The sequence below is a fragment of the Lingula anatina genome, chromosome 7 (genome assembly GCF_051362555.1).
Source record: "Lingula anatina isolate TDL-2025a chromosome 7, LinAna3.0, whole genome shotgun sequence".
In the NCBI taxonomy this organism is placed as follows: Eukaryota; Metazoa; Brachiopoda; class Lingulata; order Lingulida; family Lingulidae; genus Lingula; species Lingula anatina.
The window spans coordinates 4,607,694-4,632,341 of record NC_141773.1 but is presented as its reverse complement, the minus strand read 5'-3'; the positions used below and the strand labels follow the sequence as shown (position 1 = coordinate 4,632,341).

Genomic DNA, 24,648 nt, shown 5'->3' with positions numbered 1-24,648 from the left:
ACTAGATTACTGTCAGATAATCCGGCTTAAATGTCCGTCCCGCCTACTACAAGCTGTAAGGGGGTAATTAACTTTGGTGTCCGCTCGGCTGACAGCTATTTAGCGTGAACCCCCAGGGAGTTAGGTCGATCTAAAGTAGATCGATCTAATCTCTGGAAATGGGGTCTAAAGCGCACTTAAGAAAAGCCCAAAACAGCTCAAGTCCAGCAATAATTAGACCGGTTCCAAAGGCTCACCGTCGCAGTCCAAAGATTAAAAGAAGAAAACGATGCAGTGCAGTACTAACTGACACACCTGAAAATGAGCTACTCGAAAAAGAAAAGGCCAAGCCCAACAAAATTAAAAAGGACAAGCGCAACAAAAATAAAAAACAGTTAAAGATTTCTAGTCGATAGAGAAAATCAAGAAAAAGGAAATTAAAGATGACCAACGATTCTGAGTCAGAAGAAGAGTGGCCATCTCTGGTTTGTGGGGAGCCGTTCATTAACAGCCGACCAAAAGAGAAATGGGTTAAATGCATTGTTTGTCTAAAGTGGTCACATGAAGACTGTACTAAGGTTGACCAAGTGTACATACTGAGTATGTCAGAACTGCGATTTTGATTCTGAGTTGTTGAGTTGAAAGAGATACAGTTTTCATTTGTAGGTCTAACATACTGTTGTTGATAGGTTGAGTTATGTGAGTTCAATTTCTTTTCTCTTAAACTACACCACTTTTGTTATCATTATGAAATGACGTGTACCTGGATATGGTTTATACATCGAAAAGACTATTTAAAAGGGAATTGTAAACGTAAAAAATGCTTACAAACTATGTAGATACGAATACAAAGTAACACGCACTTGTTGGGAAATTAATATAGATAAACCTACTCTTAAAATGAATTATACTTTGAATTTATATGCAAGCGTTCCAACTCGCCCTCTTGTTCCAACTCACCCCACTGCCTGTTCCAACTTACCCCGCAGGTGGGGTGAGATGGAACGTTTTAGGAGGCAACTTTGAGCATTTATTACTCTAAAATAAAAAGACCTACTTGATGTTTTATTTCATAGATGAGTGCGGCATATAATTTTCCCCTATCAGATTTTTTATTTTTGTCCCCAAAGCTTTGACTGCTGAGATATCGCAAAAAAGGTGAAAACTGTTCCAACCAACCCCGCTCTCCCCTACATACATATGAAAAGGAATCATTAAAAAAGAGATCTCTTCACTGATTGGTAATAATACCGTTTGGCTATTAGTAGACTACAACTGTCCCATACACTGCACGCTGCACCTTTACAAAGCAAGTTTATATTTTTCCCATAAATTTTCAACAATTATACCTATATCACTCCAGTTTATAACAGATCAATAGCCGAGACGTTACGTTCACATGTTTACCGCAACAAGTGAAAGCCATAAGCCCTCCCTTGCCCTATGGTTGCTCCATTAGCATATCGCAGAACTCAAAACGTCTTTTCGGCACCTCTGAACCTTTCTTTTAGCTAACACATTCCAGATCCCCCACAGTGATGTAGGCTTCTTCACCGCTGTTCCCAGTATCTCCCACAGTGACCTGAGCTATGGGTAGGACGTCCTTGTTGGTCAGGTACCCCTCGTCCAACCGCCAGGTGTCATCGTTCATGTTACAGTTGCAAACCTCTCCTGAAAAAAAAACGAGTTTCAGAATTTTCTGGAAACTATTTACCAGTATCACATTGTCTTTATAGTGTGGTTCTTATTTTTATACAACCAATGTGGGCCACTGATCTGACTGGGTCCCATTTGGGACTGGCCATGACTTCAAAGTGGCTACGGATTTAGGTTGTCCAATTAAGTTTTTTTATGGCTTGATATACCTCCTGTATGGATTAGGCGTTTGGGAACTCGAGGCTCAGCTTTGTAAGCACAAATGCCCAAATTAACGCATCAAACCTTAGAGAATCCCAACGTAAAATTAATTAGTGGCCACGAGCACAGGGATAGGATCCACAAACCGTAAATCTGAAATATTTGTGTGGTTCACTGCTGTACGTTTTTTTTTTTTTTTTCATTCGTAGCTTCAGTCGTTTGTGCTCCCAAATTAAGGCCCGCGTTAGCAAGCGGCAAATATTGTCCATAAGGCTTGAAGAGTTGAACGGGTGTGCGAGTACGTGCAGAAAACTGGGTGAAATCAGTTGCACTGGGTCCTACTGACACCGGATGACGGTAATAATAACTCTTTGTATTTCTGAGTATCCAAGAAAGAAAAAAGTCCCATTTCCTTGCACTTACAATGATATATATATATATATAAGCCCCTAATCCACGTACAGTAAACTGACAATATTAGCAAATTAAAAAAAAACAGCTTTCCCGCTGAAAGAATGGGAACCGGCTGGAAAAGATAACGGATCGACCACTCTCAGGCCGCCCCCCCCCCACCCCCCGTATCCGATTGTCATTAACACCCCTAAACACGTTATCCTTACCAATATTCATTTTAGAAATAGAGCGTGTTTGATTTACCTCCTGTACAGGAATTGTCCAGTGCGCATGCGCACCCGTTCGTCACCACCGTCCCATTGCCCGCGAAATACGTCAGGATCTCTCCATCACGTGATGTCACAAAGTTGTGACCCCTTGTTAAGCTGCCCTTACATTCTCTTTTGATGTATTGCTTGCAACGTGTAGACGCCTCAGTCAACGCTCGCAGTTGGGACACTTCAATGCCTAGACACGTTGATAAAATAAATGACAACAATTATGAATTTAACCTCTATACGGAGGCACGTGGTCGGCGTTTAACAAGTCATTAACCGCACAGCTAGTTGAATTTGTGATGTAAAATAGGGGGGTCTCTTTATTTTCCTCAATTATTTATTTATTGTTATTTTAACCATTTTTAACCATTTATTCGTTTATCTTTTGCAAAACACTTTCAAACTAAAGAAACACTCAGAGAGCGTAGACCTCCGCTAAGACAAATAACTTACTAATAACTAACAATCAAATAATTAATGAAAGAATTATCACCAAAATCTTATCACTTAAATTGTAACCCAATATTCATCAATAACGATCTGAGTATGTCTGGTGGCAAACAATTAAACAAACGCAGTTGAAAACATAACCTTCCCGGCAGAGGTAAAAACATAAGTGACATTACAAATGAGATACAGGTAGAATATATATATATATATATATATATATATATATATATATATATATAACAAACGTAGCGTACCTGTAAAGTAAGTTGTGTGGTTGTAATTCCATTCATAACCTGTAACGTGAACTCTCACATTGCTTAAAGTGTGTTGAACCCGGGCGACAGGTGGCGTTTCAGCCATGTCACAGTATACGCTGAAGGGGTCGACGCCTCCAATGCCGTCAGGGTCAATGAGGTAGTTCCCGTTAGTGGTTTTATTCCTCTTGGTCTTCCAGCCTGTACAGGAAATTTCTTCTGCCACTGTAATTTGATGAGAATTCATCTTCTTTCGTTGTGATTGGGTTTTGAACTGTAGACAGATCATCTGTTCAATTTTGAAAGACAATGTTATATTGCCGCACGTACGTGAAAACAAACTCGAGATTCGAACTCGTCTTCTTATTCACTCTAATACATTTTGATTGCAACATTCGGAAATGGCATGCTTTGAGTGAGCCTCGAGTGAAGGTAAATATCGTAACAGCCTGGCGGACTACAGACAACTGTCACGAGAGAGAGAGAGAGAGAGAGAGAGATAGGGGGATAGATTACCTCGCAAAAACGTCCAATTCTGATCAAGAGTGACGGTTGCGTTGTCGTTATTCACCACAATGTCACAGATCCTCCTTGCCGCGACATAGTTGGCCCCCGTGCACTCCCCTGTATTGTGTTGTAAACACATCTGGGCACACTGGCGCAGGGACATCACATTCAACACCCTCACAACACTCGTATAAGATACCAAAGCCTTTTGGCCTAGCGAGATCGTATAAGATTGCGTTTCAAAGCCATCCACAGCGTTCCATGCCAGAATCCAGAGTATCACGTGTAGATGTTTTAAACTGGAGGCAGCCATGACAGAGGGAACAATTTTGACAGATTCACCCTCTTAATGAGTCTTATATACACCGTTAAGTATAGGACAAGCCAATTCTCTTCTAGCTGTCTTCATCTGTGTGATTAGGCTTTATATGTTTAAAATATGACGTTATACAGCCTGCTTGGATTACGACTAAACACATTTAAAATGCACAAGGCCCAATCAGCTGGTACCAACAAAACCACCTTCCCATGAATAGTAAATAATTTTCTGTTTATCACGTAAATAACATGTATGCATTGCTAATGTCATCCAAATAACCAGCCAATTAACAACATTATAATAAGGCTGTTGCATTGGAAGTGGACGAACGTCAGAGCATTCATGATGCTGGGAAAATGGCAGACGGCGGCCAGAGGTATGGGCATTAATTATGCGATAAAGCGGACCAGAAAGATACACCATTGTTATGCCTTTGTAGGGACCCAACACATAGTTTGAGTCAGTAACACGTACGGTCTGTTTGAGCAATCGACTGCTATACTTTATGTATACATCACAACAGCGTAGATGCCATTTTAACAGCTTTAATCAAGTCACTGTATTCACAATATACACAAAATAAGCACAATATTGCACAGAAAAATTAGCACAAGACCTGTTCACATCGCAACAATATGTGAATTAGATGTCGATTTAAAATAACTCACTCAAATATACAATATATGAGAAAAACTTTTTGCAAGCACTTGTTATTGGCATAATTGTAACAAACGTGGAATTGAGAACAGTCAGTTACTACCAATTGTACTTTCCACTGGCAATTACTGGCCAATTAAAACGCACACTATATACACCATTAAGAATTCTGGGTGCTGAAAGCCCACTGAATACCAAAAATTCATCTGTTGGAGCATATTTTGGAACAGATGAATTACTGGCCTTTTGAATCGGGCACAAATATCAAAATGAATACTGACCTATTGCATACATTTATAAAGTGATTATATAACGATTTTTGTAAATTTACATGTAGTCAGGAAACACACATATATAAACAGCGTAAAAATCACCCATAAAAGAGAATTAATATGATTCTAGAGAAAGCTCCAACGCTTCCATCCAGTTTCAATTTACAATCTACTTACCCTGTATTTCTTTAAAAATCGTCTGAACAGATCAGCTACCAGTACATGCAATTGTGTTTATAGGTGGTAAAATCACCGGCATTATACTTAAAAAAGCAAAGTGGACTTCAAATTAGGAGGTGCCCATGTTTGGGTCACGGTTAAAATGATGACATAAATTTCAGACTAATATTTATCTTAACCTATGGCTCGCGCCCGAAGGTGTTTGTTCCAAACATGATTGATTCTTAATTTAGAGGCCTGTATTTTAATTTTTGGTAGAGTTAAGTGGTTTTCAAGAAAGGGAATTGCATAGACTATTCCCTAAATAATCAGCAGCTGCAATTTCCTTTCTTCTCTTTTCTAGAATAGCTTCATTGCCATTGACATCGTAACAGCTAAAATCGCTGCTATCACGGACTGCACCACTTTGTTCCCAGAATTCACAGGAGACTTACTTCCGGGTTCAGAGGTCATGGTCACTTGGGTACCTGTAGGCTGGGTCTGAGTCATTGGTGTATCTGAAACAATAACCAATAACAAGTTTGCTTGATGGTTCTTCTACTGATCATGTGTGAGGGCCTCTCAATACAGTATATAGGGTGTGTATTTATGACACCAAAGGTTTGTCGTTAAGCATCGTGTGTTTGTATGGACCCAATGCATCGTCTTGATTGTATTTATCTACTGTAGTATCATTGCTGAAATCTTGTCTGGCTGATTATTATTTTTTTTCCCACAAACCTAGTGTTTGTCATTGACCAATATCGCAAAAGATTGCAGGTCAAAAAGATCTGCATGAGAGCATTTGTTATGCCCTGGCAGTACAAGTAGTATGCTATAAATCTGACACCATGTATACTGATCATTTACTCGCAACATCTCGCTCACTTTCAGGTAAAGGGCGACAAGATGCACACATGCAAATTAAAAATTAATGACACTGACTTATACCTAAAATGCAATATTAATTTGTGGCTAACTGGATGTAGGATCTAAAGGATCTAATATATACATGTACATACTAGTAGACACATGCATTGTATAGCTTCACTATAAGCATAAAATAACAAATGGTTGTTTCTACTCTCAATATCTTAAGACAAAAGCAATTCAAAATTTGACCTGCGTTTCTATGAACACAAGGTCTAAAACAAGTAGGAATCGTCTTCTGTGCCGGTGTGACAGGAACGCCGCTTAGACCGGTGTCCTTCCCCAGTTCTAAGCGGCGTTCCTGTCACACCGGCACAGAAGACGTCATTCGTCCCATATACTAACCCCAATACTACGACTAACTCTAACCCGTACTAATCATATGGGACCCATGACCTCCATTCCTAGGACCATAATTCTTAGGACTATTATTCCGGTCACTCTGGCATAAATTTTGCCGAGAGGACGTCCTACACACATCTTTTCAACTAGTGACAGTTATGGAATGTAACAGTATCAAATATGACTAAGTTTGAACTTTTGAAACGATGTTATATCAAAGAGTTGAGCGAAGTGTCATGAGGAAAGGATGCAGGTAGTAACAACAGCCTATGGTACATGTGTAACAAGCAAATGGGAATTATACATTAGTAACCAGCAAGAAAATTGACCCGTTAACAAGTCAACATACATGCCAGTAAAACACAACATATATAGGCATGGTTTGGTTAATGTGGCAACTGAACACCATACTTATCAGAACCAGCTATCCTGAAATAGGAGAGTGTACATATTGTAGATTAAATCATAATGGATGTGAATCGTATGTAGAAGGGGTGCGACAAAAGATTTAAATATCTGTTCAATAGGATACATTAGATTCGTTAATGACCATGTCCTTTTACCACTCACAATGTTAATTTAGAAAATGTGTGCTTTTTTTCGTCTTTTCATCATGTATTTTCTCTGCAAATTTGTCTGATTTTTCTATGAAGCATATTGAGTTCATGATTTTCATGAGCAGTTTATTAATTCCAAACGCATTAAGAAACATTTATCCAAGTATTTAGCGTTAAGTTGTAGTAATAAGATACTGACCTGTGGCTTGTACGGGGCACTCAGTGGCCAAGGCTCCAGGGTCATACAAACATTTTTTGTCGCCATCCGTCGCCTGAGACACACAGTCGGCGTTTTCAGGGGCAATTCTTGTTTCATTTTCGTTTATTCCAATGAAATATGTTCGTATACAACAGGCACACGGAAGGCACCTCCTAAATGATTGTAGCAATAGTGATTATAGTGAAAATTTAGTTTGATAGATAATAGCTATTAGTCTGATTAATATTAAGAAGGCCTACATGCAAAAATGAAATCAAGTTAACTAAGTCAACATGGTTCATGTAACTGAAATTGTTCGGCAATGAACCTGTAATCCACCATTTAACTACATGTATGTAATAAATGACAGATAAATGAACAGCCTACAAATAATTTAAGCAATCTGGACTAATTAGAACTAACTAATTGATAATTCCTTAGCCGTTATAAAACAGCAAATGATCAAATGGATATAGCTATATTCCAATTTAATCCATAACAAATAAAACTTTTGAATATTTTAACTTGCTGTTGTGTGTACTTGAGTATGTGTACATCTTGAGTATGTGTACATCTTTTACCCTGCAAGATAAAGATGTTCCAAGCGTTCACACGACTAGTAAGAGCACAACATATCGATTGTTTGATAACACGGAATCAAATATACTCGTTTTTATCATACAGAATATAATTACCCTTGGTTTCTATCCCAACCTGTCCCAGAAGGACAAGTCCCTTCTTCGGATGTCACTACAACGAAATTCCATTCGGAGAACTAAACACCGTTATACGATAAATAAATGATTCGAACAGTTTGACTTGAAGCTATTAATATATTATTATCTTTTAAAGAAAAATATACTGAACTGCATATTTGTGATAGCGATGTATTAGTCGCTTATGTCAAATAGTCGATACAAAAATCGACACTTGCTTTTTATTGCGATTTTTAAATAAGACTCTTTATATGTATATTTTTTTTTACAAAAATCGTCAGTCTCTCGCTTTGTTAAAATAATTTACATACCTGTTGTTGCAGAAACTAAAATGAGTATAAACAGAGCAATTATCATACAGTCTTCTTTCGTCAACTGAAAAATGTGCAAGGTCACATATAGATAATCAATAACATATAGATAATCAATAATTTTGCACCTTGTTTACGGAGACTTCTATTTTCCCTTGTTCCCAATTGCATGCATTCTCTAACATTTGCTCATGAAAATGCAGGCAGCTTTTTTTTATTGTTTTTTTTTTTAAATAGTTATAGGTTGTTTTATTGAAAGATAGCCGTATAACTGTGGTGTGGTGTCCATAAGTCACTATTTACAACGAACTTTATTTTCCTATTCAATTGCTTGTTAATTATTGACAGTACTTATAATGTGGCCTACTTTCATGACGATTGATATTAGAGCGCCTTCCCAGAGATTTAGGTCGATCCAAGTAGATCGACCTAACTCCCTAAGGGTTCACGCTAAATTGCTGTCAGCCGACCGCGCACGGAAGTTAATTACCCCCTTAAAACTTTTAGTAGGCGGGACAGACATTTAAGCCGGCTAAGCTGACAGTAATCTAGTGAGACTCCCAAGGGGGATAGATCGATCAAATATCTGTGGAAATGGGGTCTAAGAAGTATTGACATTGTATAGCCCTTCTGTCTAGAGCTTTCTTAACAACCGTAATACGCGCATGACAACGAGACCACATTCAGTAAACATGTCTTTACTTACTCTCCGTTCTGTGGTCGTCCTCATCTTCACTTTGTCTTCACTTCAGGCAATCTTTTACTGGAAACCTACTGAACCTTCTAGTCTTTAAAACCAGCGTGACCCGTGGAGGGAAGGCACAGGATGGCACGGTATGAGTAACGCTTTTAAATGATAACTTGGGTGCGTTGACAATGAAACTGTCGTATCAGGTAGTTCGAAGAAACTTCTCGGGGACTCTCACCAAGTTCATCAGATTAAAAGATTTACACGCCTGCTGTTGTTTACAACGTAATCGTCTGACAACCTGCTTTTCTGTGTTCTGCGCAACGCCTTTTTTATATGAAATAAATAGCTCTGCATATATAAAATTCCCATTCTATTTAAAATAGAATGGGATTTTTCGGCCGCTTAAGCTGATTAATAACAATATTTTCATCTTTCGAAATATCAACAGAAATTTATTAAGTCACAATGACACAAACATAAACGACGCATGAAATATAAATTTATTTGAAACACGAAAATATGACAAAGTGACTAACCATTATTCTAAATTTTTATTTATAACTTATTCTAATTGTGGTAAATGAATATGAATATGAATAGGCCTATTTCAGTCAATATTTTTATTGGTGAAGGAATTTATATGAGTAAGAATATATACAACATGATTAAAAAGAATGTGTTTGCCTTAGGTGACGTATGAAAATTATTTTACTTTTCATCCTATACGGTTTTATTGATCAAATATATGTGTTTCGACTTGATGGGATTAATACAAGGTTCAACCAATCTAACATGTAACAATTCACTTCGGCATCCGAAAACTGTTATACAATTGGAAAAAAACACAAAGGACGTCATAGAAAATCCCCGAAACAACTTTTCTTGTGTAATATCGTATACGTCTTGCCAGCTGCTGATAACTGCGCATATGTCAAAGCCATGGGGTCCACAGTGCACAGTGTGCACGGCGAACGAACCATAGCATCGATATCCCACAATTCCATTGTTTACCGTATGACGGCAGTCCTTATGACGACAGTCACTTTAAATAAAACTGACGTCATTTTTTCCATATGGCGCCATTAATTTCAGAATCAAACTTTGTCCGATGAATTAATGATCTACCAATATGTCACTGGCATGCAGAAATATAGGTCAAACAAGTCTCAGCACGTTGTAGTCCTCAGCCTAACATATTCATCGTTTAGCGACGCAAACTTCTCGTCCTTGCTGAGAAGCTCTAGGGTCTGTACAAGTTGGTTGAAGGAGGGGCGGCTTCGTGGCTCTGCCTGCCAACAGTGCAGCATGATGTTATACCTGGAAGGTAGATGATAATGAATGAAACATCACTGGTGGATCAAAACTTTTTCTTTCTTCTTTTCGGGGGGAGGGTGGGGATGGGGGATACACGAAGCAAGAGTTACGGTAGCTGATCACGGATATGTCTTAAATAACAGATGACGGTGGCAAATCACACCTTACACATAATAGGTCAACGATTTATAAAAAAATATAAATCATTCATACGTTATATGGCACAGGTATTTATAAAAGTAATATCATTTTTAAGTATCAACTGAAACAAAACTTTTAAGTCAGTGAAACGTGTCAAACTTGCTACTCTAATGCCGTTGCCAGATCCTCAACCCTCTTTCACTAATAATTATTCATACTCTAACTATTTACTCTTTTCGAACATATATTTCAGAAATGAAAAATAAAACGAGACCCGTACATTTCTGTGGGGCACTCCTCGGGCTTCTCCATCCTGTAGCCTCGTTTAATTCTCTTCTGTAAGTCCTCAAACGAGGCTATACCTGGGTACGGCGTGGCACCTGAGACATATTTGGAAACTAGATAATATGATTCGTCCATAGATAAAATGTCTCAATGCTTGAGTGTCGCATTTCCTTTTTTTTATCAGTTTAGTCCCCCTTTGAATGTTCGACACCACTAGACACAACACACGATTTGAAGTGAAATAGATCGCATCCAGTTTGAAATAAACTAAGAGATGCCTGTGTTTCTTATCAAACTTACGCAACGAAAAACACGCTTGTACAATAAAAATATATTTAAAATCTAACCTATGGTGCTCCTCTGTAAGTGGCGACTTTGGGTAAATACATGTATAAACAATAAGACCGTACCTAGTGTCATTATCTCCCACAGTACTATCCCAAATGCCCAGACATCACTTTGGCTGGTATAGATGCTTTCTGATATGGACTCCGGAGCCATCCATGGCAAGGGAAGCGGGCCCTGAAAGATGGGATACATGGTTGATATATGTTATGTTTACAAGCCGACAGAACTGGACTATTTCCAGACAGTCTAAAAGACCGTCTACAGGAATCTGTAGTCCTACATCTACAGGAGTTCAATGTTATTTTTTTATCCAGGAATTATCATTTTTAACTTGTTGTTTCTCTTGTCCGTGTAAAGAAGGTCGAATTTATAGCTTTTAGAGAATTTATTAGAGAATTAATAACAGAACTTATTTCTTTGGATTTATTATGACTATCTCCAAAGGAAATCCGTAAGTACCAGTACATGTCTATACAACATATTAAACAATCTAATATATATGACCTTACGGCCAGATAACATAAAGGAGGTTAAGGTTTTATATGAAGATTATCTGAAGTGCACTCTCTGACCACCGGGGTTGCTAGTAGTCTATTACAAAATTGTTGTCTTCTTTTCTATTCTGTTTACTGTACATCCTTGTGATATCAGAGGGTATGGGGTGCAGTTTTCCAGTGTAAGCTATCAGTCAATTTCAGGTTAAGTACTACACAAAAACCTTAGCACCATTAATGGGTAAACGCCAGGACCAAAAATATGAATTTCTTCAGTTGAAGATATATTTATTGTAGTAGTCCACTCAAATGAAGTAAGTATTTGTCTTAGTTTTTACGCATTAGCCACGCCCTTCTTGTTAAAAACAGACGCAATATTTCATTTTATTGGACTAGGCCTACTATTTATTTACCTTGGTTTATAGTAGACTTTAATTTTGGTCTCTATTAATACCAAATCTTCGGGCTATATGTCTGGTATGTATTTGTGAACAAGGCCATGGATGTGATAATATTGCTAGCCTTACCTTAGAGCAGCTCAAGTAAGCGCGGCAATCTATGACGTCCCGAGAAAGTCCAAAGTCCGAAACTTTGCAGACACGTTTGTCGCTAACTAATATGTTCCTTGCCGCTAGATCTCTGTGGAGGTACTGATAAAAGAATGTGTAAATTTTAATTTATTACGTCATCACTAAATTCATATATATTTGAGAAATTTATGTAAATATTCTTTTTAAAGTTAGGCGTTAAAACGTAAGCTTGCAGTTTTAATTGTGGCATTTGCAAGTGCTGTAAAAAAAAAAAGAATTGTGCACGTCATACACACCTTTTTTTTTACCTATTGTGTTTTGCTTGTTGTGGTAGAGAAGACTGAATCTCTATCACACACCCACCCAGGAATGCATCTAGTTCATGTTATACGATTTCTGCGATAATCACATTCCAAAATTACCTTGCTCTTCAAAAGTATATACAGTTTCAGAAATGGCGGGAGTGTGAAGTTTTTTTAGCCATCATTTCTCTTTTTCAACATGACATTTCAAAATATTTTATCCCATTTTATATTCATGAATATATTTTACGTGCATTTGATTGGCTGAATATTCATTATTATTATTATTGTTATTATTTTTATTATTATTATTATAAGTACCCCATATTTGCAGACGTGATCCATCCCCCTGGCCACGTCAAGAGCACAGTGAAGTAAGTCTTCCAGAGACAGAATATTCGTAGCGTCCCCAATATTACCAAAGGCATCCAAACCTCGACTGCTGCGGAGATATGTGTTCAGATTGCCACGAGAAAGATACTCCAACACCAGGAAAGCCGACAGACAATCTGCAAAAACATTCGAATATATATTTTCTATATACCTACAAACAGCGATAGTACAGAGAAAATTAAAAATTAGACAGAAAACCTCATGAATAAATTTCTTGATATAAAGAAATTTTAATGTTATTAGCCTTGACTTTTCCACTTTTTACACTAGATTATAGCTATACCCCACAAAGCTTTCGGTTAGTGTGGGAAGCGGAAAGCCTAATCATAAAACATTATCAACAAACTACACAGATGCATTTTCATCGGAATATTTTTTTAATTTGATTGTGAAATCCGTGTTTCAAATTCTGCTAAAAGGTAATGCAGATGTCCTACCTGCTGAGGAATACCCGTACAGCTGCACCACGTTCTCATGGCTAGGCATAGAATCCATTATGTCGATTTCTTTCAGGAAATTCTTGCGATCCGTGTCAGATGCATCGCCTATAATACAAAAAAAATCTTTAAAAATATGTTGAATTTCATTATCCACCCCTTTATAAAGGCACCTCCTTAAAATAACGTGACCTATGACAATTCGAGGGTAAGTCACCTTTTACTTGCAATAGCGTGCTGAAGAGTTGGTGAGGCGAAAGTTACTTTTTTCTGGGATTTTCCAAAACTTTTGCCTCGCCCCAGGAGTATTTGTTTTATTTCAACGCATGCCTATTTCGCTAAGTCAGTAGATAGTTATTTGCTACTCGTAAACAAGCTTTTTACATAACTGGCCGTGTTAAGTGATGCAACGCTGTAGAAATCATCTGACAATCTCGATTTGCTATTGTGTTGAATATAATACATCGTTCCTCACACACCTTTCAGCATTTTGACGGCCACCTGCGTTCCTTCAGGGAGGGAGCTGGTTTGCGTCTTAATCACTGCTGTATACACTGTGCCGAAATGTCCATGACCAAGCTCTGACACCAGCTTCAAGTCGGCCATTGTAAACTCTTTAGAACGAGGCTGCATCTTGGCATAAGTTGGTTGCTGGTTAAAATAAAGAAGAATTATGATTAATAGTTCACAATACACCATACTATGCTTACCTGACATGATGCATTTTCATGAACAGACCCATGACTTAAATACATGTACATATAGATCGAAAATACTAAAAAAAATCCATTAAAAATGTGAACATGAAATGAATTAAAGTTCAGCAAGAGAGCGTATTTCCGTCAAAAAGATAGAAAGACGTGAATAGTGAAATGTATCTAGAGGACACCTCTTGAAATCAATATAGTTACCTCTATAGCTGAAATGGGAACCTCGTAGCCCTCCTCGTCTCCTATAGTAGCGTACACGTTCTTAAGGGCGCGGTTCTCCGGCCTGGGCAGAGAGCTGTAACCTAGTGCCTGCAAGTATACAGTATACAATACCAAATTAATGACTGCCACCATGTTTTAATTCATCTTTAGGACACATAAAGAGAACATACCGTTGTTGTCGACATATGAAGAAGAAAAGCGTGTCCTGAAGCAGTAACATAGGACTCTTAGGCTTCGTTCACATGCAATGTCTATTTTCTAAATTCTATTTTCTATTCGCGGTATGTCTTATGATCACGCTCTGTGCCCTTAATGTCCCGCGGCGTAATTACTGGCAGCGCGAGCCAGTTACTTATAGTAACTTATAGTAACTGGCTCGCGCTGCCAGTAATTACGCCGCGGGATATTCAGTGCACAGACCGTGATCATAAGACATACCGAAAATAGAAAATAGAATTTAGAAAATAGACATTGCATGTGAACGAAGCATAAGATGCACTTGGATTCGATGTCTCTATACCTTGACTGGTTAAACGATTCAGTTCTAAATGCACCATAGTCTTCCTGATATTTTGGAAGTATAGTTGACATCAGGTACTTTTGAGGATTTTTTCCTCATTTTGAAAGAGACATAACTTTGCAGGTATTTTAAAGCGCATATATGTAGTACATCCAAACTCTATCTAATTAAGTTATAGTGTTAAATATTTTATATGAACATGCATCACTTATCACGAGCGCATTAAATCTTTGTGCTTAATTCTGATCGCAATTATTTTATAAAAAATTTATAAACTCGCCATTTCTTCGTTAGAAACAGGAACTTCGTATCCCCCATTGCAGTCAGTTAAATTGCGTCTGCTGGAAGCAGTGGTGCGTCTCTTTAATTTGTTTATCTTTCTCTGGAAGTGTGAAATGCAAACAAATAACTAAAAAAAAAAATAAAGAACACGTATTACTTTTCTTTTAACGGACAGATTAATCGAAATTAACAAATAAGCGTAAACTCCAGTTGCAAAATAGAAATGATCTTGTGACTGGACGACAAGAACTTTGACATTGAGCAAAAAAAAAAATAGATTAACATTATTCTGACATGTATATGAACACAATGAACCACTTTTATTTTTTAGCAATAACTAAGTCGTATTAACTTTAGAAATAATAACATTAAGTAAATCACCCGATAGAAGCAGATTCCGGCGCCTATGATCACAATGGAAATCAGCACAATACCTCCGACAGCACCACCCACTATAGCCCCCGTGGTTTCTGGGTAAGTATAGTCAAGGAAATCTTTATTTTCATTTCAAAATTAACACCCACAGACTTTTCAAAGTAAAACTTAAATTTAATGTAACTGAGTGTAATTTAACGAATGAATATTAAATAACAATGAATATGTTTTCTACGTGGTGATTAATAGAGATTTCGTTCACAAGAAATAGGCCTACATATGTAATGTATAATGTAATGTATAATATAATATATATAATACACAGAATTTATAAAACAATGGCACCAAAGAACACCTGTACTTTTTTAATTTACCAACTAACAATTTTATTCAAGCAATTACAATTTCATTCAAGCAATGTCTTATAAAAAAACTTACACACGTATCCCATAGACATCATCGGGCAACGCAGATCTCGTCAACTCTGCTGGGACTCTCGCTGAGTGCAACCAGCGGCACTGAATGGTCAACTGGCGTTGAATGGAATACATAAAAACTAGTGATTATACGCGTACGTTGAAAACAAGAGGAGGCGTGTCATTAACTTAAGCTGATTGCACTCAGCGAGAGTTCCTGAAGAATTGGAACAACCAACGTAGTCCGATGGTGTCTATGTGAATGGAGTCTTAGAGAAACTCAGTTTTCTCCTCCCAGATTCCACAACTTACCTACAGTGTGAACGGCCCTCACAGTACCTGTCCAGTTCGAGTGATCGTGTCCTTCATGTGGGTCAACCGTCGTGGTCACATCCTCTTGGGCAACTGTAGTGGAGATGGCAATGTGGGGACGACTGGTCATTATGTCCCCTGTCCCGTTTGTGTTGTATGACGTCCATGATTGGGTGGTTGGTTGGGTAGTTGTGGTGCTTTCTGTACTAGGTTTAGTTGTGGGCGGAATTGTCGTAGTTGAGACAGTAGTTGACTGAGTGGTTGTTGGTGGCTCTGTCGTCGTGCTTGGTATCGGTGTTGTCGTGGTCGTAGGTGGCGACACTGTTGTAGTCAGTAGCGCTTGTGTTGTCGTCTGAACTGTTGTAGTCGGCGCCACTGTAGTGGGAGACAATGTTGTAGGTGGAGCTGCAGTTGTCGGTTGAACAGTGGTAGGATTCTCTGTAGTCGTTTCTTCTGAAATGGTTTTGGTTTAAGCAGATGTCTTTTTAGGGGAAAACGGGTTTTGTGTAACAGTGTAGAATGCACAGATATAGATACAATTTTAATTTAAAAATCATGGCCTATTCAGCCAACAATTCAGGTTAAATGTGATTTGCCAATGCCCTGACTCAGTCTTAAATAGCAAAAACACCAAAAAGATTTTAAAAATAACATGCAGGACAACTGATGCATCAAAACAGAGGAGACAAAGTCAAAGATTAATTTTGACAAGACATTACCTCGTACTGTTACTCTTATAATCTCTGAGGTGCTTTGAGCTTCGTTGCGGGGGGCAAATTTACACCTGTAGTCCCCGGCATCAGTCAGAGCCGCTCCCGGCATGGAGAACTCAAAGTTCGTGGAGCCTGTAGGTACCACTCGAAATCTAAACGCAGGATAACGAGCTATACACTCTCCGTCAAATTGTAGAAATGACCCGCTATATGTATATATTATACACCATTCTACATCGTTCTTGGTATACGTGAGGAAGTAACCAAGAGACAGAGGCGGCGCACCTGTCACATTGCACCACAGTGTAAAGGTGTCCCCTTGATTGACCTCGATATCCGGGATAACGTCTATCTGTAAGGCAAGGCTCCGCTCTGAAAAGTGAGAAAATGACTTGGTGATTGATACCATTGAGATTTGTTATTTTCATTGCATTCACGATATTGAATCTATAACTAACACTCACAGGGACACTCGCCCAAAAATTTGCACAAAGAGTGAATTTTACTTCCACCAAGGTTATGTTGGTCTGTAGTTAACTCACTGAATAGTTATCTACAGATTTTTGATAAAATGTTAAGTGTAGATAAGAAAAATGTTACTTTAGAACCCACAAGATTTTAGTGGTGATCCATCAATATATTGATTAATATAAAATGATAATTGAGCCGCCGAGTTCTTTCCCAGCTTCAATTTAAAACACTGATTTTGCTTTACTTTTTTTAATCAGTGTGTATATTTCGCCCATAAACGACCCGCACTTACTGCCATCGGTACAACAGAAAATTGAAATAATTTACCAAATAAAAAGCAATGTAAGTTTTTTTTTTTTTTACGTGTGCTTTATCAGTAATCATTCAGTTTATTTAATGTCTTTTTCCTATAAGCAGGGGAATGTACATGTTTAGGTCGTAGACTAACGATTTACACGTAGGGCTATCAAAACAACACTTAAAAATACTATGTTTATGTCCAATCTGATGGTAATAGTAGGGTGGATAAAGATTTTGCAAAATATATGAAATTACATTAATTAGATAGGTGTGGCACCTACCATGTTAAGGAGGTCTGGTGAATGTTTAAAACTTATTTTTAAAGAATTTGTAACTTGTAAATACCATATATGTTACATACATATTTCACAGTCAGTCATTTTTTCCTGAATATTCAACACCTTTTTTTTCATTATTTGTCAATCAATCAATCAATCTCTCTCTCTCTCTCTCTCTCTCTCTCTCTCACACACACACACACACACTCACACACACTTACACACACACACACTTACACACACACACACACATATAAATTTCCTCTTTCACTTTCTACTTACCTGATATTCCCAACAGCAGGGCAGACGCGAAGATTGCAGTCAAAGGTCTAAGTGCCATGGGGGCTGTCAATCATCAGCTCTTTCAACAATACAACGTACCTGTTGGATAGATGATACAAGATTACCCACTATGTCAAATAACTACATCACAGCAGAGCCGTGGGGTACGTTCTTCCTTCCGCATTCAAACGCTATTGCGAATTAGGAAAACAAATCATAAACATATCACATATTCGCATTAAAATATCAAGAAAGGGGCAAACAATGAATTACAAAACTTCTTTCCGCGTGTGCATAATCGTCGATTGAGGGCCATCACTTAAGATTCCTTTCACTTTGTTAAGCAAATAGTTAAAATGAAGGTCTCCCTCTCTTGGGTTATTTCCTCCATGAAGGAGGTCATGTTTTTCCATTTGATCTTTTTAAAGTTAACAGCCTGATGCAATTTTGATTTTTGTTAAATTCAGTTCATGTAAAAAAGCGGCTATGTAATTAGATTTTTGTGACGATCCCATAATTAGTTAATAAAGAGATTAGGGCTACCTTGGTGAATTCATGTGCTCTCTGAGCGTTTTTCTAGGTGCGTGTGTTATTAGTGCGATTGAACAGAGACTACAGGTACAACAGTTAGTGGATCCTTGGCTGTCTCAGAGTTTGAATTACATTTCGTCATAGCGATCGTAAAAAAGTCAATATGTACCAGTACGCATCTTTTCTAGCACAGTCTACTGATACTCAGTTCAATAATTCAATAAATTCACGATTAAATGTAACTGCAGGGGCAGATAGAGGCCTTCTAGGTCTTCCGAAAGATGGTCAGATTTTTAAGTTTGTATTAATGGGAATTTAATTTTTTCTGTCTGAAGACGGTCAAAATGGAGGATGGATCAACAAATATAATTTGGAAGACTGTCAGAAAATATCTCTGAACTGGTTGTCCTCATCCTGTGCATATGCCCTCACAGCAGCAGACAGAGCGGATAGTCCCACTCCAGTCAAAGCTAGGGCCTAACGGATAAAGTTTGGAGATCCGCCCTCTTTTCCCAATATGGCATAGCCGATTGAATCCCCCACCCCTAACTGAAGGGTGAAAGAGAAAAGATCCGAGATCCACCGTAAAACATTTGTATTCGTTTCTATATGTCCCAAACTGCATCATATTTGTGTTTACCAAACATTTCTTTAACGGAGGGGGGAGGTGGGGGGGGGGAGAGAGAATGACTTCCACTCTGAATGTTGTGGGTCTGCCTCTGCAATGCAATGTCATAACCCAGTCACTAACATTGGTCACCCACATTGGTCACTGGCATTGGTATCCCACAGCGGTCAGTCTCGGTTGGCCAGCCAGACTGACCATGCTAAAACAAAGCGCTCAATATAAGTACATGACAAAGGGCCATTATGCGGCGGAGTGACTGAGCATGTACAGGACTGCACCCTGATGGAATGGACACTAAATTGGTCTTATGAATTATCTCTGTGTCATCAACATATCTGTGGACTTGTGTGACACTCGTGGGAAGAGGGCACAAATGCCTTAATAAATACTGCCTGTATTCTAAGATATGGAACTATTGTTTTTGAAAGTGTGGGAGAGAAGCTTTAGGTCTACAATCCCCCCCCCCCGCCCCCCCCCCCCCCCCCCCCCCGATCATTACCCTCATGACCCTTTGTCTTCTACTATTTGGGGTTTGCTGCGTCTGGGTAAACATGTACGCGTATGAGAAAGTGTGCCTTTCTGGTGTGCTTGTCTGTGTGTGTGTGTGTGTGTGTGTGTGTGCATATGTGTGTATATGTGTGTATGCTCATGTTATGTTGTGTGCACGTGTGCACACGTCCATGTGTGTCTGTGCGTGCTTATGCATGTTTGCGTCCCTGGATCAGCCGTACAGCACAGAGAGAAATGAAGGTCAAAAGCATAAATATGCCCCAGTGTCCCACTATATATGCCCTTATTTTACACATTTGTCATCGTCCCTAATTCATGTTTATGAAATAGAATCAATGATAATTAGGCAAAACACGGGACCAAATACTTTAAGATATGTGTGCCAATTTTCAATATTTGTTGAAATCTAATTATTAAACCTGCCATCGCGGTCCTCCGTTTTCTCTCGTTTATTAAGGGTCGGTGGTGAACTGATAAGCTAAGACAACCCAAACATTTCGAACCTATGTAAACAACACGGACATGAAGCAAAAGTGATATCAACATTCTAACCAGTGGGTATTTCTCAAAGTAAGGGCGTATTCCCAGACATTTAGATCGATCTATCCCCATGGGGAGTCTCACTAGATTACTGTCAGATAATCCGGGTTAAATGTCCGTCCCGCCTACTACAAGCTGTAAGGGGGTAATTAACTTTCGTGTCCGCCCGGCTGGCAGCTATTTAGCGTGAACCTCCAGGGAGTTAGGTCGATCTAAAGTAGATCGATCTAATCTCTGGAAATGGGGTCTAAGGGCGCATCCCCATAGATTTTAGATCGATCTATCCTCGTGGGGAGTCTCACCAGATTACTGTCAAATAATCCGGCTTAAATGTCCGCCCCGCCTACTACAAGCTGTAAGGGAATAATTAACTTTCGTGTTCGCTCGGCTGACAGCTATTTAGCGTGAACATCCAGGGGGTTAGGTCGATCTAAAGTAGGTCGATCTAATCTATGGAAATGGGGTGTAAGACACTGATACGAGGTTATCCCATACACGTACGAGGGTATATGATGTAGTTTTGAGCCTCATGCAGAGAGATAAAGATATCTGGATTAATAATTTTAACATTGATCTGTGTTTCAACACAGTCTCTTTCCAACTCCACACACTTCTTCCATAAAGTAAGCACTTTACATGGATCCACCCATACATACATATCTTGCTCTTTACTTTTTGTGTGAAATACTTCCTTATATCGGCTTGTATGCCTGTTGATTAGCTCTCTTATTAGGTGATTCCAACTTTTATCGATCAGACGACAGGCTAAAGAATTATAAAAACTGACGCATAAAATACTGATAACCCTGTATCTACAAAACTATTTTTAATTCTCAGAGCTAATCTGAGATTTAGAGCAGTTTGCTCAGTCCTTGATTTTTACCTCTAAACTGCAGTGTACAAGTACCCTGTATTATATATTGCCCAATGAATTCGAGTTTTTTCTCATGAAGTGGGATGGAGCAAGAATTTTTAGAGTAGTATACCCGTGCGCTAGGGGGTTAGAATCCCCCTTTTAGTCGGGAAAAAGTCCAATATTCATTCAACCTGTAGATTTTTAGCCATACTGAAGGTTTCGCATTAAAATCAGTCCTCTTATCAAGAAAAATAACACAGCTGAAATCGTTCAGCATAGGTACTCTCTATCTTAGTCACATATTCATTTTTCACTTCTATTTATCTTGCTTATTTATGGCTTATTTTTTGACAAATTTTCTACTGAAGGTTCAGCAGGAATTTTAAATGATAGCACTCCGCTGACCCCCAGAAGAGTATAGACCTGTTGGCAATATATCTAAGCCTGTGTGGACATTGGTCAAGGGTGTACATATGAGTCCTCCAAATGCACATACTCGCACATGTATAAATCCTCTGTAGAGAGAATGTTGACAGTTCGGTATTAATGTGTTCATTATCTTCACGATGTACTTCCCAGCCGGGGACAGGGATGGGCTGACCGAGATTTATTGTGGTGGACTGGTCAATAAGTACCCTCCTGTGGGCTCTCACTAGACGTAACGTTACGATCACGATATGCGTGCGCGCGTGCGCGCACGTGTTTCAGTAAGAAAGAGCCTGGGTTTGAAATATTGCAGTCGCGCTGAATATAAAATACGTTGTGTGTGTGTGTGTGTGTTTTGTGTGCGTGTTTGTTTCACGATACAATAAAGACGCACTTGTCCAGGAAATTTTCATTTTAGTTTTTGAACCTATTATTCTCTACCATAGGTCTACTGTATCTCGGGGACTTTTTGTAACCAGCCAAACCTGACCAATCTAAGGCGTTATGCGTCACCATTTATCATCGAAGTCCACTCTAACTAAACCATTAATTTGATAAGATGTTTATGTGTTTTAGCCTTATTCATTATGAAAAAAAAAATCATTTTATCTCACTCTTTAACTTTAAGTGCTAAAACGATGAAAAACATATGAGGGTAGGAAAAAAACCCGCCACGAGAGTATGATTGTTTTCGCCTGGCGAAACAACAGTCAAGCATAATACACACCTATCGTGTGACTTGTGCGACACTGCCTATAATTAGTAGTTCCGCCTCCCCAGATATTAAGTCATAGACGCTGCAGCGAACAATACGTCTTCACACCTTAGCGTGTCCTCGCACATTACCGTTTACCCTGTGACAGCTGGTTTATATACATGTAACTTCATATATAAATATATACAGTATATTCTCCTGGATCGCGTCTAAATTCTACTAGTATATCTATATAAGAGTTCTACAAAGTTTTTGAATATCCATTCCCTTTTTTGTTCATGTGGAATTAATGAAATACATCATCATGTATGTGTATGGTAAAGCAGAAAGCTACACATATATGATTGCAGTGTTGAAAACAACATACCTTCACCACAACTGTGGCTATATCAAAATGAAATGAAGTTTCAAATAAAATAAATACATTCAAACGTTAAGCCTGCGCTAGAATGATTTAAATTCATTGCGTATGAAAAGCAAAGTTCTTTCTGTGTAAATATTGTGTCATTCTATTCGATGTCAATAACAACAAAATACCAATTTGACTTTGCTAGAATATATACCAAATACTCACTTTAGTGGAGTGCTCACTTTCAATCCAGAATAACCTTTGGAAATTGTTCAAAGTTTCACCCAGGCGAAAAGACACTTTAAACCCTGGTGACTGTATAGTCACTGTTCTCGTATCCCTGTATCTGAACTTCCGTGTTTGTAAAACCTTATCTACGAAATTTTCAATCGCTGTAACTTGTGTAAAGGAGATAAAGCGTACCTGTAGTACCAAATAGAGACTTTAAACTTATTAAATTATTAGTCAATAGTCTATCAGAAGCCTAAGCGTTATTCAAATAAACGGAATATGCAAAATTTGATGACAAAAACGTCTTGCTCATGCACCTTAAATTCCAAAACACGGGTTAGACATTGAGCTTCTCTGTGTTGTGGATTCTACTTTTTTTTCCTATATGTCCAAACCGAAATAAAGGTTACGTTTCACCAAGAAGAGACTTTAAATCTATTGAGCTATCAGCCACTGTTCTATCAGATGCCACAGTGTTATTTAAATAACATCTTGCTACTCGAAGCTCAAAATTATTTGTTTGACATGATTCCCATGCGAGAGAGAGAGAGAGAGAGAGAGAGAGAGAGAGAATCGTCTAACTTACCTGTATGTATTTGTGTTCCTTTCCTTTCTCCCACAGTCCCTACAGTAGTTTACCTGTGCGCTTTGTATGATTGAACAATGAACTCCTTTAACAGCGCGCATTAAATCCGTGACTGATTCCACAACCTGAAAATTTCTTGACCCGGTTTCAAAAATAATTCTGTTTTCTGTGCGCTTTATTCAGAAGCGTCTTATTATTGTTCGAGAGGTGAAAATCAGATCGGTCATACCCTCATACAGATCCAGGGTTCTCGTAACTTAACTCTTCAGTTCACATCACAACAAGCTTGTCACATTCCAGCCGCTTAGGAACGCTCGTCTTACTTTAATATATTCATATCTGATTGTTTATGGTCACGAAGCGTAGACTCGGCCATTGTTTAGAGTGGAAATTGACAAAGCGCCTCCTTCCGCTTCTCTTTACAATGTAAACCCTTTTTAAATTAAGGTGAATATGAACAAGGAGGTGTTAATTTAAACAGGAGCTCAAAGACTGATGATTTCACAGGTATTACCGCGATCTTCAGTGAATGCCAGGTAGAATAAGGAAAAAAGCGAATGACCCGCAGGTTTTTTTTTTTTTAATTTTATTTTTGGAAAAGCGTTCGCGCTGGGTGAGGAAGCGGGGTATTTATGCAACACTGGTGAAGTCTTCCGCTTATATGTAGCCTATGGCTTCATGTGTACAAGGTGTTAATTGTGACTGGCTAATATAGATACAATTATTTTATGTGACAACCCGGGTGTTTTGAGACAAGTAAATTACAGACTGGGTCATCACAGGGCGGCCCCGGGGGCACAGGGAAGAGGTGTTGTTAAGATACTCTCTACTAGGGCTCACATTGATTTTTCACTGTAAATGCACAGATATGTCTCTGGCTATATTTCCACGAGTTTGGCACTGCCTACCGGGGATGTTTGCATGGAATTATTTCACCTCTACTTGGCCTCTAGTACAAACATGTATATTCCATAAATATATCATGGTCCAATTAGGAAAAAATCTACATCTACATGTACAGCATTTTTCGATATCCGTGCTAAATATTTTAAAGAAAAGAAAATTATTTTTAACCAGTTTACGTCATTTTGTATTAAGGTGGATCGAAACAACTTTGAAAAACTGAAGCGATTTGTTAAGTTATCACTATAATCGGACCTGTAGCTAGCAATTTTAATATGTTTTTCTAAATAGATTTCATGTTGACCCAACATGAAAAATGTCATTGAATCTAATTCAAATTTTGGTTCATGCAACAGACCATTTTCGGCCGAAAGAGG

The 24,648-nt window shown here is 38.4% G+C and overlaps 3 protein-coding genes across 6 annotated transcripts; all 3 read right to left on the bottom strand.

The window, feature by feature from the left end:
• Positions 1-1,028: 1,028 nt before the first annotated feature.
• Positions 1,029-4,413, bottom strand: LOC147760650 (contactin-associated protein-like 2). Its single transcript, XM_087017390.1, has 4 exons — positions 3,728-4,413; positions 3,212-3,436; positions 2,494-2,697; positions 1,029-1,650 (listed from the first exon to the last, which is right to left on the bottom strand). Exons 1-4 carry the CDS (start codon positions 4,029-4,031, stop codon positions 1,487-1,489), a joined length of 897 nt encoding a protein of 298 aa, XP_086873516.1. The 5' UTR covers positions 4,032-4,413; the 3' UTR covers positions 1,029-1,486.
• Positions 4,414-4,566: 153 nt separating this feature from the next.
• LOC106175950 (uncharacterized) lies at positions 4,567-9,049 on the bottom strand. Of its 2 annotated transcripts, none has more exons than XM_013558149.2 (5): positions 8,887-9,049; positions 8,181-8,244; positions 7,849-7,903; positions 7,154-7,326; positions 4,567-5,643 (listed from the first exon to the last, which is right to left on the bottom strand). In XM_013558149.2, the coding sequence occupies exons 1-5, from the start codon at positions 8,908-8,910 to the stop codon at positions 5,486-5,488; spliced, it is 474 nt and encodes a 157-aa protein (XP_013413603.1). In that variant the 5' UTR covers positions 8,911-9,049; the 3' UTR covers positions 4,567-5,485. The 2 variants fall into 2 exon arrangements, with proteins under 2 accessions (XP_013413603.1, XP_013413604.1); XM_013558150.2 differs by lacking the exon at positions 4,567-5,643 and adding an exon at positions 6,367-6,826.
• A 306-nt stretch (positions 9,050-9,355) lies between these two features.
• On the bottom strand, positions 9,356-23,780 carry LOC106177327 (fibroblast growth factor receptor 3). Of its 3 annotated transcripts, none has more exons than XM_087017388.1 (14): positions 23,369-23,780; positions 17,997-18,095; positions 16,672-17,037; positions 15,953-16,405; positions 15,231-15,319; positions 14,848-14,949; positions 14,027-14,134; positions 13,595-13,766; positions 13,116-13,223; positions 12,607-12,794; positions 11,981-12,103; positions 11,022-11,133; positions 10,607-10,706; positions 9,356-10,188 (listed from the first exon to the last, which is right to left on the bottom strand). In XM_087017388.1, exons 2-14 carry the CDS (start codon positions 18,052-18,054, stop codon positions 10,038-10,040), a joined length of 2,130 nt encoding a protein of 709 aa, XP_086873514.1. In that variant the 5' UTR covers positions 18,055-18,095; positions 23,369-23,780; the 3' UTR covers positions 9,356-10,037. The 3 variants fall into 3 exon arrangements, with proteins under 3 accessions (XP_086873514.1, XP_086873515.1, XP_086873513.1); XM_087017389.1 differs by lacking the exon at positions 23,369-23,780 and adding an exon at positions 22,777-22,936 and having other exon boundaries at positions 15,953-16,402; XM_087017387.1 differs by lacking the exon at positions 23,369-23,780 and adding an exon at positions 22,777-22,935.
• Between the last annotated feature and the right edge of the window lie 868 nt (positions 23,781-24,648).